We start from the raw sequence: 15,471 nt of genomic DNA on the forward strand, positions 1-15,471 counted from the left end.
GAAAAAGGCAACAAGCACTTCACAGGAAAATAAAACAAATATGTGCATATGCAAAAAAAAAAACAACATTAAGGGAAGGAAAATAATAATAATAATAATAATAATAACAAGGATGATAAAAGAAAAAAAATGATTTGCGCCCTTCTTCAATTACAACTATCCACCGGAAAAAAAACACACACACCACAACATTAATGTAAGTTATGTGTAAATAAATATATTTAAATATATTTACTTATTTATTTCATTCGTTGAAATGCACTCGCTTAGAAATAATATACCGACTCCTATTAGTTAGTGTAAGTGAGCAGTCAATGATGTGATGATCGTGTTGGAATTTTATTAAATTAAAAAAAAAGAAAAAAAGAAATGATGAAACAAAAACCAAAAGAATGATAAACATTTAAATATTTATAATATATTAAGGTGTGTTTGTGTGTTTGAATGAGTGAATAAGTGAATGAGAAAGTCAACAAATGGAAATATTCCCCTTATATATATATATATATATTCTTTTTACTTTTTATTAAAATTCCATTCACCATTCCGCCCTCTCCCACACATACACTCAACCACGCACTTACATGGAATGCACCGCGTTATACAAATACATTTTAAAAAAAAAAAATTTATTTATAAAATATATAAATTGCGTATGCACCATATCAGTGCGTGAAGAAACCATGATGGCAACTCAACACTGTTGGCAGCTTGATCTGAGACAGAGAAACAAAACACACAACAAAAAGAAAAAAAAAGGAAACTGAGTTACAGAGTAGAAACAAAATAAAATAAAAAAAGGGGGAAAAGCACAAGAAACACTATTGACAAGCAGCCCACCTTGTACTTAAATACAAGTGCATGCACTTATTCACTTATATATTTATTAATATTTAATTCTTAACGTATATACATTTTTACATATACCCTTCCGTTACATTGCGTTAACAATCATATTACAAATCCCTTCAGTACCCAAATTCCCTTGACTTTTATTCTATCTCTTCTTTCTCTTTTTCTTTTTTTTTTAAAAAAAAGGATTTTTTTTTCTTCATTTTCTTTTGTTTTTCTATTTTATTTTATTGTTCCTTTACAATTTTTGTTCGTGTTTAATTTCCCCTTTCCTCCCAATACATTTATTTAGACACAAACACACAAGCGGAAACAATTTTAAGACATTGCAACACAAATATAATTTACACACATACATTGAGATGGAAATGAAATGGGGACGTAAATTAATTATTTTATTTTTTTTCAAAAAAGGAAAGTGGAACCGAGTGGAGTTTATTTGAATGAGAGAAAAAAAATTTAAAGAAAAAAAACACACAAAAAAAACTAACAAAGACGGGAAAAGGAAACAGGGGAAAAAAAAAAGCAGCAGCAGCAGCAAGAGGTGAAGCAGTGAAAATAAAAATACAACAACAAAATCGCAACAATAACAGGAAAAAAAAACAAACAAGAATAATAAGAAAAAAAAAACATTTACGGATAAGTAATGGAAAACAAAGAAAAAAAAATTATAAAAGAGCACAAGAAAAGACAAGAGAGAGAGAGAGAGGGAAAGAAAAAAAAACAGTTAAAAAACAAATAAATAAATAATAATAATAATAACACAAACGCAAAAAACAGAGACGAAGTAAAAAAAAGAAAAAGAAAGAAAAAGAGGAAAGCTTAAAGCAGGCATGTTAAAAATATAAGAAAAGAGCGGAATGGAGTGAAATGGAATGGGAACAGAAGGAAGAATCGTGCTTTTATTTCTTTTAGTTGTTGTTGTTGTTTTCTTTTCTTTTTTTTTTGCATGCAACTTTTTATTTATTTGTTCGATTGTTTAATTTAGTTCATTTCTTCTTTTAAAAAAAAATGATTCGTTTTCCTTCTTTTTCTTTCATTGGTGTTTTATTTTTGCTTTGTTTTTTTTTGTTATTATTTTTTTTAACTATTTTTTGTTCTCCCATTGCATTTTCTTTAGGTTGTGAAGTGTGACGGTGGTTACGAATGGTAAAGGGAAAAAAAGGGGGAAAAGAAAGAAAGAAAGAAAAAGAAAAATGAGGGAGAAGATAAGCAAAAAGTATTTTTCTTTTTTTTTTAAAAAAAAACAAAAGTAAAAGTAAAAGAAGGAGCAATATATCACAAATTTCTCTGTTGTTCTTTTTTTTTCTTTTTTTTCCCCCTCTTTTCCCCTTTTTTTTTTCTGTTTCTCTTTGCTTTTATTTTTATCTCACCTTTTTTATTTACGCCCCACCCCCCATTCCCACGTAAACACACCGTTATGTTTCATTTCAACAATCTTTCAAAAGGGAACTCCAACAGGAAGAATAATAAAGATAATAAAGATAATGAAAAAGAGGAAGAGGAGCAAAAGCCCACGCAGCCCTGATAAAACAGCAGGTAAACGGGGGGGGAAAAAAAGGAGCAACATCAAAAAAAAAAAGAAAGAAATCAAAATAGGAACGTGAAAAATAAATAAATAATAATAATAATAATAAAACAAAAATAGTGATCGACAGTTATGTCAAACACATAGGGATTAGTAGATAAGACAACTTAAAAGAAAAGGAAAATGGAAACCGCCAGAAAATGAAAAAAAGGAAAAGATATAAAGTCAAATATAAAAAAAAAAGGAAACAAATGTCAAAGGAAAATGACGTGCGTCAAGCGAAACATTGGCCCACTACCAATAACACCCTCTTGGTTCTACAGGTTATGGGGAAGAAAAACAATAAACGAACAAGATAAGCAATAAAGGAAAAGAACAAAAAAAAACGAAAAACGAAAAGAACCCAGTCGGGTGGAGGAAACAGGAATAAACAAGAACGTAGGAGAAAACGAAAACGAAAGTAAAGAAAATAATAAAGCAGATGCTCCTCCTGTCGCGGCAACGAGGAAACATCCATATCATGTCCCCTTCGGAACACTCTCGGGGGGGAATACAAACGGAAACTCTCATATTTATGCGCAATCTCCAAAATGAAAACTTCCACTCTAACTTCTTGTTCGGTCGATTGGTTTTACTCCTCGTCAGGCTCATGTCCGTGTAACGTAACAGGTATTAAAATTGGAGAAGGAAAAGAGTTTAATTGAAGCGACATCCCATGGGCAACGTTGTCGGCATAACAGGTGTGGTAAATAACTGTTGTTGCGGGTGTTGGTTGGTAATAAAAACTTGCCTCGTTGAATTGGGTTGAAGCTGCTGCTGAATGTACGCTTGAGGTTGCACCTGCTGGAGCTGATTTGTACTTATAGCCATCATACACGACTGCTGTCCACCAGGTTGAACAATTGCATACCCCTGCGGTGGGCGGGAAATGTTGGAGTATTGTTGTGTAACGAACTGCTGGGGTTGAGCCAATTGCTGCGGCTGGAGTTGCTGAGGCGGAGCCTTCCAAACGTATTGCATTACCTGTTGCTGCTGTTGTTGCTGGGAAAAGTCACGAAGGTCCTGACCTATTGGGCTTTGCACGCTACCCACCTGACTAATTTGCTGGGTTGGTACCATCACCATCTGGCATCCAGTGGAACCATTTACATTTTGCACAGGTGTTAGGAACTGCACATAACCCGGTGGCGGTGCAGATGTCCCGGAAGCGAGGGACGGAGTGGCCTGAAGGCGCTGAGTTGCCCCTGGTGCCGAAGTTGCCATCGGCGAAGGAGGAGCCGCAAAGGATTGAACCATTTGATTCAAACCAACTGCCGGCGTAAACGCACCACTCAAGGCGGTTTGTTGCTGCTGTGGAACTACCGCAGGCCGTTTCTGCATGGAAACCGACAATAAACTCGAGGGGACAATTTGTGTTCCCATAGAGTACACGCCACCAGGCATCTGCACGATGGATTGAACCCCTGCTGAGGCCCGAGCAACTTGTGGGTTGGCCAACGGCATTTGCTGCGCCACAGGCATCTGTGCGTGTTTCGATCGCTCCCCAACCCACTCGTAGGGAGGCGGGCAATCCTCCTGCGGATTATATGACGGAAGAGTTCGCTGGCCCGTACCGGCAGGCGGCTGATCATAACCGGCCACGGGATTTGCAGAGACCAGAGCAGGTGGAGAAGTTGCGGAGGGTTCAGTCACACTCATCACACCGGGGGTTGGCGGCTCACTGGAACTCAGCGGCTGAGAGAAGCGCGAATATGCACTGAGTAGGCTCTTTGAGTCTACCTGATCCAACGTTCGTGACGTTTCAAAGGTCGAGTGACCGGACTCTTGAGAAACAAGGAGAGATTTGGAATCCTTCGAGCGTAACATCGCCTCAGTGTCCAGGGCCGTGTGAAGATGATTTGCAGCACCCTCTGGTACAACAGCCGTCGATGCAGGAGCCGCTGCCCCGGACCTCGCTTTGCGCATTACCATTATGTTGTCATCATCATCATCATCATCGTTCATTTGCCGTGTGAGGCTCTCCGTGATGGTGTCAAGATTATCTCGGTCATCGGAGGTGCAGAGAAACATCGTATCGTAATTGAATTCAGTCATTGGTATAGGACTCAATGGACCGCAGTACAAATAACAATAGGATGCTATAGACGGAAAGAAGGCTTGCAACCTTTGCCCACGCTCGTCTCCAAATCAAATAATCCTTTTCCACAGATGCTTTCTTTTCCTCTTCCTCCTGTTGCTCTCACAGCTTCTTCGACAACAATGCAGAAAAAAGACTTCTGCCTTTTCCTAGTCCTTTACTCTGTTTGTCTGTTTGTTTGTTTGTTTTTTTTTAATTTTTTCTTTACAATTTGTTTTTTGTGTGTGTGGTTTTTCTTGGCTTCCTTCAAAAATGATGATTTTCTGTTCTGTATTTTTTTTAGCTTTTTTTTCTCTTTAAGCAGTACCTTCTTCTCAATTCGCTTCCCTTCTTTATCGCTCGTGTATCTGTTGCTTTTTTTTCTTGATAATCTACAAGAATTTAAATGCAAGTTGGAGAATATTTTACAAAAAAAAAAGGTCGAAATGAGAAGTAGCGGGGATGTTATCAATGCATTTTGTATCTCGAAGCGTAAGAACAGCTGGCAAAACAGACGGAGCTGCCAAATGGGGGAAGTAAACCTATTCAAGAAATAAACAAACACTACTAAAATTGCGAAACAGTTTGTAAAGATCAGGCATATGGAAGTCGAAAAAAAAAACACTCGGAAACCATGAAAGTTAAAAAGAGCGAGGGAATGTTTTTCAGTCAGCACCGCAAAACAAAACAAAACAACAATTCCACTCGTCTCTACTCCCCATCATTGAAAGGTGGTGCACCAGCTTCAGTAATAGCATACATACGTGCAAGTGAGTTATAACCCATTACGTCTCCTGCGCGTAGCAAATTTCCCGCGTCGCAGTTGAAGGGGCTTCTGGCGTCAGGTTCCGTTAGCAAACTAATGATTGCACGACAAACACTGGAAATAGTCCACGCAGGAGACCACCGACTTTTCAAAATATCAAGGCACACAGCGCCCGTATCGAAGTTAACATTAGGATGAAAAACTTTCGTCACAAACCACGCAACGGGAGGCACCATTGGGTAATCCGGTGGTATTTGTAAACGAAGACAAAAACTACCACCTTCATACGGTGTGTCTGGAGGTCCATCTAACACCGCTTCCCATGAAAATAAATTATTTGATTCCGCCAGCTTTAGCACAACATCATTGTCAGGGTCACGCTGAACTTCTTTTAGCTCTTTCGAAAGCCGGCTGATGGGGCACGGCATAACAACAGTTATTAAACTCCTACAAACTCTACACATATCATCACAGAGGTTTTTTAAAAAAAAAAATGTAAGAAGCTCAATTACGTACAAACAGGAAGTTAGTTACACAAATTGAAGCTTGTAATAAGAAACACAACAATAGCGTAAAAGGAATACATGACAGGCAAAAGCCTACAACTCCACAACAAAGGCATAATACAGTTGTATGTATAAACCAATTAGAGAAAGTTGGATTGTTTGTTTTTTTTTTTTTTAAGGCCAAACAAACACAGTTCCCCACAAAAAAAGTTTCTTCACCCACACAATTAAAAAAAAAGGAACAGCTCCCCCCCCAAAAAAAAAAAACTGCTCTCTTTCGCATCAAACCGACAAGGAAAACGCACCGAAATCTACAGGAGTGGAAAAAAAACAATAATATAAAATTTTAAAAAAAGAAAAAAAATACAATCCTTTACAACTCTCCAAAAAAAAATTTTAGATGAAGAAAAAAAGTGTATAATACTCTTAAAAACAGGCTTTGCATGGAACTGAAAAAAATATTTAAAAAAAAAGTTGCAAACACAGAGGTAGTTAAAAAAAAAATACAAAGTATATAACATTACAACTCTAGTTTTTTTTAATTGGCAACGATAAAACCATAACGAGAAGCCTTAAGTAACACCCAACAATGACACGTTTGCGTGTATGTAATCCCTCACGCTAATCCTTGGCTGCTACACCGAAACGGTACTACTTGGACTACAAAAGACCAACTAATGTGAAAGTAAGGGAAAATAATAATAAGCGTAAATTGTGGTTCTTATTGCTTGCTGCACTTCCCATTGAAGACAAACGACCTTCACCAAACTCGATCAGAGAAGCAACTCCAGCCACCTCCATCGTTTTATTCAGTTTGACCTCTTTTCTCCGCACGGCAATGCTGGCAATAGTAATCAGCTGTGTGGATGTATTCAGATCTTCAAGCATATGAGAGACCACACGTGTGTCACTCTCCAGTCGCTCCGAGAGATTTGGAAAGTTGTCCATAAGTTTCTTCCTCATATCATCCAGAGATTTGGGTGTCACCACCCAAGCTGTTTCCCCGCACACCTCAGCAGCCTTCTTTGCTTTCTCATCTGCAGCATTTCCAGCTATCTTCCTTAGCGTATTTTCCATGAGTGGTAGGTAATGAGCCCTTATACTTTTGAGATTCCTTGCATACCTGCTTACCTTCTTAAACACATTCTGTGCTTTACTTACTGCTTTCGCAACCTCAGCAACGGCCCGCTTCACCTGATCCATGTGTCCCCCCGGACGCTTTGCATCCGCTTGGCTCCGTTCCTCCACTTTAGAAACCATTGCAGAACGGCTCACAGCTTGCTCCGTGAATGCGTCCACTGCACCTTTTAGGCCTCTGTACTGCTCAACCATCAAACACACTGCTTGTGTCTGATTCAGAGTAAGATTGTACTTTCTGGTGATAGAGGCCTTTGTTCCCTCGACCAGTTCCTTCACCGTAGACTCACCTTTGAGCGCCACCGACCTCCAAGTAACGACATTGTAGAGCACAAACTCCAGCTTCCACAGCTCCCCGGAACTTTCCCGGGTGTCATCCTCCAAACCTTCCGAAGCACCCTCAGGTAACGTACTAAACAACTCCAACAGCGTACCGTTAAGGGAATCGGAAGACACGCTTTCAGCAGCTCCCTTGCATTTTTCAGCCGCGCTCCTGACTCTCCAATTGGAATTGTGTCCTGCCACCTCCTTCAACATGCGCTCTAACGCTGCTATACGATTGCTCCTGATCTCTTCAATATTCTCCGCCCTAAACTCAGTCTCAATGGATGCGGTTTCAGCTTTCTTGGCGGCCTCAGTAACGTTGGAAGCAACACGCTTCGCACGCTCGACGGGATCGGTGGCATTTCTGTTCTCCCACAAGACATCCTCAGCCAAAGTTACATATTCATCACTCCGAGTCTTGGCATTCGATATCTTCAATGATTCGGTAGTTATCCAATATTTTAGGTCACGGACGGCATCTTTCAGTCCCCTGAACTGCTTCAGAGCATTACACAATGTAACAGTTTGCTCAAGTGTAAGATTATTGTTCTTACCAACAGCAAATGGCATGCACAGGAGTACAACTGCTGTGAAACAGGTGAATCGCGTCATTTGGCTCAACTCTCTCTTGGATGTGGAAATCTTGGAATGATGTTTCGTCTACAAAATGGTAAGGAAAGATAGCAACAAAAGTTGATACTATGCATGAAATGACACGGAGAAAATGAGACCAACTGGAAGCCATAATTAGTCACTTATGCACAAGGCACAACATCTTTACGGAAAACACAACTAAAGTCGTTGACATACATGGACTACACAACACAGAAGCAGTGATGTATATGACAGTATGCCTCAGTCACACTTCCATATGTGCATGCACGCTCATAAGCATTGCCAACTTTCTTGTTGTTCGTATCTTATCCATTCATAAAACATCCCCAACAGAGTGGCATCCATTGACAGCATGCGGTAATAAGTGCCTCCAGCAGCTGTCAGACAAGATTAGTTGTGCGACGAATCACATGAGAGAGAAACATTGCTTTCCTCATCGTGATTGGGATACGCCTGCGCTTCGTCGACGGATGCCGCATGCGGATTATGAAAAGGTGGTGTGTCGTATACAGGCAGCACAGTGACTCCTTCACCGTCAACATGGGTGTGCCCGCTGTAATTTATAGTGTCTCTGCCACGAGTCGCAGTTGAGTTGAAGGGAAGCACAACGGCTTGGGGTAGTGGTAGAGGAATCGAGCGCATGGCCTGCTGCAAACGGACATAATCACTAAACTCGGCATCAACTATCGCCTGCCACTCCTCTTCCTCCCAGTTCACGAGCCGCATACGCCGCCCAGCCTCGCTTTCAAGCATAAACGTCGACTCCTCGTAGAAGTGCTGTGTAGTGGTGTAACTCATCATGTCATAACTCGTGAGCCGCGACGTATCATGAACGTCCGTCGACATCTCTGACATGGTATCATGAACGGAAACCTCGATTTCCTCACGTGTTTGCGATTGCAAGCGCCGACGCTGTGAGGCACGCCTCATATAAATGGCATTCAGCAGGTCCGGGTGATCTGCCGGTACAGTCACAGGTATTGGATTGACATTCACACCCCTGCCAGTCGGACCCTCATACATGCTGAATTCTCCACTGTAGTCAAATTGTAGTTCCAGTTCCTTTGCATCCACGCGGATACGCTCAATACCGTCTGTAAAGACAAGCGCCATGTTGTAGCGGTCCCTCGCCTCCTGTAATGCGATCTGATCACGATCATCACACTCTTGCTCCTCGACAGAAGTCCAGTCCGCCCTCCCAGGAAAGTCACCGCCCCACGCAAAGTCGTCAACACCCGATGTCATGCCATCGATCATCGTCCTCGCGGTGGTATTGGTATTGGGGGAACCATCACCAGAGTAGAACCCCAGAAGCAGTGGGTTGTTACCGCTTTCCAAATATTCGGGGTCGGGAGATGTTCCACTGATACAAGACATGTCGAGATTGTCCAGCTGCATCTTATCTGCAACGACAAGTTGTCGCTCCTCCTTCTCCTTAGAGCAGCATCGTCGCAAAAAGCACACGGCAAGCAACAACAGCAGCAGAAACAGCAACACAGCTGCCACAATAATGGCAATCACCGCCCCCATTCCCAATGGACCCCAAGCAGACCCACCACATATATCCCCACTTGCCTTCACATTACCCAAAGTAACGCAGTAGGTATTGTCTGTGAGGTCCCATGCGCAAACACTGAACTCCGTGCCCGCGGGGTAGTCTCTAATTTTGTTGTGGTTCATCCTCAACTTACACTTGCCATCTGAGCCCTCACTGGCTTCCCCGACGGTGACGCCCTTGTCAGTGGGGTTGCAACAGTCACCCTTGATCACACGCACAACCGTCTGGCGGTGGGAAGAGTCCGGTGCACGGCACGACTCGAGTGGTGTCACCTTACAAGGTTCCACTATCGAAGGAAATACACTGACGGGTGGAATGAAGCGGAGGCTAGAGCTCAAAGGGACACTGACGACTGAACGGTTGACAGGAGTGGTAGCGCAGAAATATATCGAGTCCGTACCATTTTGCGCGGTAACAGAAACACGGCGGGCGCTTGCCGCGTCATCATCACCCACCAGTGCCCAACTTCCATGTGATTCATTTCGACGCAGGCAACTTCTGTCTGTGCTAAAACCGGGAAGCAAGCTCTCAGCATACAGGTCGTCCATCAAGTACAGAACGCCAGGAACACCAAGAAGGACGTCTCTCCCACGAATATTGTAATACGTAGGGTCAAATGTCTCAATCTGCGCAATCGGGAGGAGCTGCTTTGCCGAAGCAACACGTGCTGCTATCCCATTAGCGCTTATTTTCACAATTTTGGGACGCGTCGCACTGCCGTCAAAAACCTCCTGGCAGAGCGTCCACACACCCGCGGATGGTAACCCGGCCGCATTCACGTTCTTGAACGATATATTACCACGCGCCTCCTCGTCAGTCGTAAAGAATGGCACCACGTCCTCACCACCACAGGAAGCATCTCGCCGCAGACGAAATGCTGAGTTTGGCGACAGAGGAATGTACACCTCTGCCTCCGTCCCCAGAACAAATGACGACGGAAAGATGATATCAGTAGAAACCTCCACTTCCGATACAACACTGAGGTTCCCGGCGGGGGTCCCAACGCACAACGACACGGAAGGCAACCTCCCTGGAATGAAGGTCGGACCCAGTACAACGCTGCCGCTCGGCCGCACGTAACCCACAGAGTTCCCCGTCAGAGTGGTTGCGCACGCATTTTCGGAGAGATATACGCCACGAAAGTCGGAGTTGTGTAGATACGCAAGTGGGTTCTCTGCGTCTTCCCCGGGCACTAACGAGTACAATGGCTTTGCTCCAGAGACCACAGGTGTCTGCAGTTTTGCGTGAAACCGAGCAGTGGGAACCGCCGCAGGATCGATCTTCTTCACGATGGGCGGAGTTATGATGAGAACCTCCGCTACTGGTATTGGAGGCGAGGTGGGTTGTTCCCCCAATACACATACACATTTCACGCCTGAGATACCTATTAGCGTAACCGCCTCCTCAACTGGGGTCTCTGCAAGACCGGGGGCCGCCACAATCTTCTCGCCACACACCGCGCAATCGCTTAGGTACGTGTCCGGTGTTCGGGTAGCGTAGTTCATCACTAAGTTCGCAGGCCCTAGCACCTCGCTGTCGCTATCCACACGTCCATGAATGCTAGGGTTCACAACACGGAAGTTTTCCACTGAAAGCGTCGGGCCATCTGTTGTGAAGACATACCCAGGATCCCTTATTGTGTGTGTACACACATAAAACGTAAGATTCCGATTGTACCGTGGCGTCATTGTGGCTCTGCTCTGACTAAGTACTCCATTGCAGTCACTCCTTGTGGAAAGAAAGGGACTGGTAAGGATCGCCTTGTCAATGCCATAGTCGGTTACTTGTTTCGCTGGAAGCGCCGTCACCGGCCGTACCGCAGGCTGCTTTCCACCGGGGCATTCATCTAAGTGAATCAGTTGCATAGTCCCACGCATAACATACCCACCGCTTTCCCCACGCTCACAATAGTACACATCTGTCAGATCACGGTTCCGGTATTTGCACTTATCCACATGCAGCGTTGACATAGAGTTGGCTATGACCGTGTCGTACTCACTCAAGATACTGTCAGTACACGCTTCTAAGGTGGAGATCCTCACCCTCCCACTTTGAATGCCACTGGACTCCACGGTCACACTGCGACCTGCAATAATCGTCGCAGGAGTCATGTAGTGAAAAATATTGAAAGTAGATGCAGGCAACTTATCATACGCAGAAATACCGACACACACCCTGGCACCCTTCGCCACAGCTGGCGTCTTCACAATGGTAACATCCTTACTGTGTTCGCCGGAAGCAAAGGGAAAACTGTCATACGAAGCATTCGCCTCTGTGCAGTTAAGCTCTGGGGGGACAATGTAAACGGTGAGATTCGACGCCCCTATATGCAAGCTACCCCCATCAAGGGTCAAGCGAAGAGGTGTGTGCTTCCGTACGAGTGACACATTAAAGGACGCCGTAAACGGGTTAATCACCTTAAGGGGCTTCTGACCAACAGCAACTCCCAAACGCCGCTCATCCTGCTGACACAATGCATATTCGCCTAGTAGAACATCCTCCAAGGGAGTAGTTGGCCCAGTGTAGTAGCGCTCAGTCGCCTCCTCACAAATCCTTGCATTCAGTGGGACTTTGCAGGAAGCGGCGTTGACACAGCGCACGAGGAACAAAGATGCCTTCTTAAGCAGCGGTCTTGCCACAAAATTATTCGTTGACCTACGGACAGCGTACAGAGAATCCACAGCAAAATCCTCAGCACTTACCTTCCCTCCGTACAAGTAATACGATTCATTGGTATCACCCCACCCCACGCAAACATGCAGTTCGCCAGCCTTCTGAACCACAAAAGGTTCTGCACTCCCACTTATGGGGTCAACCCAACCCTCACCGTACACCCTAATGCCACCACCGGGGGCACTTTGGCACGACTCAATGCTCTCGCTCACAAGAAAGCGTGTTGGCTGCAGCGCAGTCAGCGCCTCTCCTCGAAACCTCATGCTGAGGGGAAGACCAACAACGCCAATAGGTGAATCCGGCACAAGCTCTAGCTGCTGCTGTGACTGAATTAAACCTACATCTTCGTATCCATTCCCCTTCCACAGGCATACCTTCCATTTCTTCATACCAACAGCTGTGTAGACCACATACGCCGGACCCACTTCAGTAATTCTAATAGCAACGGCAGTACCATCATCCACAATTTCGCCACAGTTCACATCACTCGTTTCCTTAAAAAGCACCTTCAGACCTTTGAGGGAGGTCTTATCAGGTACAATAAAATTGACTCGATTGCTTACGCCAACGAACACGGTCCTGGGGAATACCTCCACATCGGAAACAGCTAACATACCCGATACCCTCACTTTCCAGGCACCCCCATCACTGTCATGGTAACCAACACATACGTACACCTTGCCAACTGTGTTGCGCATCACCGTCACGGACGCCTCCCCTTCAGCCGTTGCATTTACCTCAGAAATGGATGGTGTGCAGCTCTCACTTTCACTGAACACTATGGGCGCCTCAGGCGGTACGGCGGACACCTTGACGGGTGTACTGACACCTTTTACAATGGAAGCCGGCGACAACTCCGCAGGACCGTATACCATGACATTCCCAACGTTCGAATAGGGGCGATTCACAGGATGTTCCGTGCCCGGTGTCTTCACACACAGCACATGTCTACCCGCAGTAGAAAACGCAACGCCGTACAGGGCAGTTGCATTCATGGAGTATGTCTCCCCGACTGGTGTAAGGCAATTATCCAGGGAGAAATACCCGGTTGTTCCTGCCTTGAGAGTCACGTTGGCATCAAGATGAATCGTCTCAGCCACACCCACGAAAAGGGTCCGGTGTTTCAGTTTGTATCGCCGCGTCGCAATATTCTTCACAGGGTAGGTATATCCCTCGTCAGGTTCCTCGTCCGCTTGTAGGTCGACAGATGAGGGAGTCGCGACACACAAAGTCATGTTCGGGAGTGCGTCCTCAGGAACTCGAAACGTGACAGAACTTGCGCCAACTCTCACATCACCTTTTGAGTTGAGTTCCTCACACTCCGGGGTTACCGATAAACCAACCGTTATCACACCACTCCGCCCCGCATTGTGGCCGCTCAACAAAACCGTCAAATCAAGTCCACTGATCACGTTGGCTTCATCAAATGATACCGTCGGTGGCGGCAGAACTGTCACAACAGCCGCACGCGCCTTGGGGTATGCAGTCGTGCTCCCCTCAAGACACGCGTAGTACGTACCTGAAACAGGTAAGGCAACTGCACCCCCATCCGAACGCGAGCGACGCTTCTTTACTGGGGGGCCCCGATATTGGATTCCTGATGGACCATCCACACGCACAGCCCCTGTACAGTTGGAATACATGTAGAAATCAAGCACCAACTTCACATCGTTAGCAGCTGCAGTCGCTGCATCCATTGTATACTTAATGCGAGTCCCGTACCCACTGTATAGGGTCCGTGGCTGAACGCCGTACTCCCGAACAGTTACCTTGTTCTCAGATGGTGAATATAACCTGCCACCCTTGTGGTAGGGCCAACCATTACACAGAAAATAGTCACCTTTAGGCACAGAAACCTCCATATTAACAACCTGCAACGTTTCCCCACCCACGGGGTCCTGAAGGATCGGATCACATAGGGGTGACTGAGAAAAAGTTGCCCACACGAGGTTGCCTACAGCCTCCAAGCGAAATGTTTCGTTCGTGTGCCGAAGTGCATCAGTGTTGTTCGTGTCATAACGTGGCACAGCAAGTAACACAGAGGCAGGAACGACGAAAGTTTTGCCATCACTCGTGGGTACCTTAGCACAAAGATAAATTACGCTTTGGACACTCCGTGTCACTCTCACCTCCCGGTTAGAACCCAGTTCGGCAGGTGGCAGACCTTGAATCATGCTCACGTCGTCACAGTTTTCATTGCGGTGAAATGTAATGAAGGTTCCAACAGGCACTGCGTCGCCGAATCGAATAGTGTTGTCAACATCACGTTTCAAATAGCGTGGTATGGCTTCAACAAGGCTCAGCTGCACAGACAAAGAAAGGGAGGGAAACGCATCACCAGCACATATATACACTTCACGTACTTTCGTATCGTACCACGGGTCAATGCCCACATCATTGCTCGTAACCGTGAAATTACATGGCGCATTCTTGGATATTTTGCACTTGGAGCCAATGATCTGTGTATTGTCACATGTACTCATACGCGAAACGAAAATATCTGCTTTGATACTCTGGTCCGTCGTTTCCACACTGAACGGTACGTTCACCAGCGGTTTGTTAGGTCGTAACACAAGTGATGCAGCTCCACTGCTGCATAAAAACGTTGACGACACGATGCACAGAACTGAAGCCCAAAAAGTAAAGGGCACCTTACAGCAATGTCGGTAACGTGGAGATAGAGAGGAAGCATGGCTGGTACCTGTGCCACAGTGGGTTGAGTCCCTTCTTAGAAACATTTGCATAAATACCAAACGCTACAACAACCTTCTCAGTACTCGCTTATTCCCTTTCTCTCAACGTGTATGCCTTTATGCTCTTGCAGAAAACTATTTACGGTGTGCGTATTCGCCAACCCGCGTAAACCTAAGACGATTGTGCACAGACTCCTCTGTCTCTGTCTCTCACACTAGTTCCTTACCACGCGACCCGTTTAAGAGGGAAGTGGCTAAACTATGTAAGGTGCTTATGGAATTACTACGGTACTGACCTTCACTTATCTTCGTGTACTCCGTTTAACTTTCAATTGCCCCTCCGCAGTGATGAACTCTTTTGTTTGATTTCTTCTATGGTTGCTTCTATCCTCAGTTACTATGAAGATACAGCTGTATCTATTACCTCCGTTACTCGACAAAAATGTTTCCCCGGTGAAAAAGGGATGTGCCTCTATGGATATACAAATGTATGAGTCCACAAATGTATGGATATGCAGGTGTAGAAAATATGCGACCCTACACGTACAGCTTTTCTATGTAACGTCCTGTTGAAATGGTCCTCGTTTACTCTTATTTGTGCTTTCTCGTATCGTTGTCGATCTCCTTCCCGTTCCACAACAGACTTTTCTCGCAATATCGCTCGCCTGTGTATCGGTAAATCAATTCACAAAACACCTTTATG

General features: G+C 44.8%; 4 protein-coding genes across 4 annotated transcripts, besides 23 other annotated features; all 4 read right to left on the minus strand.

The window, feature by feature from the left end:
* Window positions 1-15,471: part of a sequence feature (sequence corresponds to BAC RPCI93-12O16) that runs on past both edges of the window.
* Window positions 82-119: a microsatellite.
* Window positions 209-245: a sequence feature (AT_rich).
* Window positions 336-366: a sequence feature (AT_rich).
* Window positions 402-425: a sequence feature (AT_rich).
* Window positions 492-534: a sequence feature (AT_rich).
* Window positions 612-651: a sequence feature (AT_rich).
* Window positions 876-899: a sequence feature (AT_rich).
* Window positions 991-1,092: a sequence feature (T-rich).
* Window positions 1,235-1,258: a sequence feature (AT_rich).
* Window positions 1,303-1,482: a sequence feature (A-rich).
* Window positions 1,503-1,672: a sequence feature (A-rich).
* Window positions 1,753-1,970: a sequence feature (T-rich).
* Window positions 2,023-2,049: a microsatellite.
* Window positions 2,149-2,217: a sequence feature (T-rich).
* Window positions 2,470-2,489: a microsatellite.
* Window positions 2,713-2,862: a sequence feature (A-rich).
* Tb927.8.910 (hypothetical protein, conserved) lies at window positions 3,077-4,474 on the minus strand (the record flags this gene model as incomplete). The annotated part of the gene is made up of 1 exon (XM_841835.1): window positions 3,077-4,474. One exon carries the CDS (start codon window positions 4,472-4,474, stop codon window positions 3,077-3,079), a length of 1,398 nt encoding a protein of 465 aa, XP_846928.1.
* Window positions 4,359-4,378: a microsatellite.
* Window positions 4,681-4,709: a microsatellite.
* On the minus strand, window positions 5,208-5,726 carry Tb927.8.920 (ubiquitin-conjugating enzyme E2, putative; the record flags this gene model as incomplete). Its single annotated transcript, XM_841836.1, has 1 exon — window positions 5,208-5,726. One exon carries the CDS (start codon window positions 5,724-5,726, stop codon window positions 5,208-5,210), a length of 519 nt encoding a protein of 172 aa, XP_846929.1.
* Window positions 6,092-6,134: a sequence feature (AT_rich).
* Window positions 6,217-15,471: part of a sequence feature (This entire sequence corresponds to a 36,265 bp segment of BAC clone RPCI93-25L8.) that runs on past the window's edge.
* Window positions 6,217-15,471: part of a sequence feature (Number of repeated genes in array uncertain.) that runs on past the window's edge.
* Window positions 6,221-6,241: a sequence feature (AT_rich).
* On the minus strand, window positions 6,429-7,841 carry Tb927.8.930 (hypothetical protein; the record flags this gene model as incomplete). Its single annotated transcript, XM_841837.1, has 1 exon — window positions 6,429-7,841. One exon carries the CDS (start codon window positions 7,839-7,841, stop codon window positions 6,429-6,431), a length of 1,413 nt encoding a protein of 470 aa, XP_846930.1.
* On the minus strand, window positions 8,235-14,819 carry Tb927.8.940 (hypothetical protein, conserved; the record flags this gene model as incomplete). The annotated part of the gene is made up of 1 exon (XM_841838.1): window positions 8,235-14,819. The coding sequence occupies one exon, from the start codon at window positions 14,817-14,819 to the stop codon at window positions 8,235-8,237; it is 6,585 nt and encodes a 2,194-aa protein (XP_846931.1).

Source organism: Trypanosoma brucei, chromosome 8 (assembly GCF_000002445.2).
Source record: "Trypanosoma brucei brucei TREU927 chromosome 8, complete sequence".
Lineage (NCBI taxonomy): Eukaryota > Euglenozoa > Kinetoplastea > Trypanosomatida > Trypanosomatidae > Trypanosoma > Trypanosoma brucei.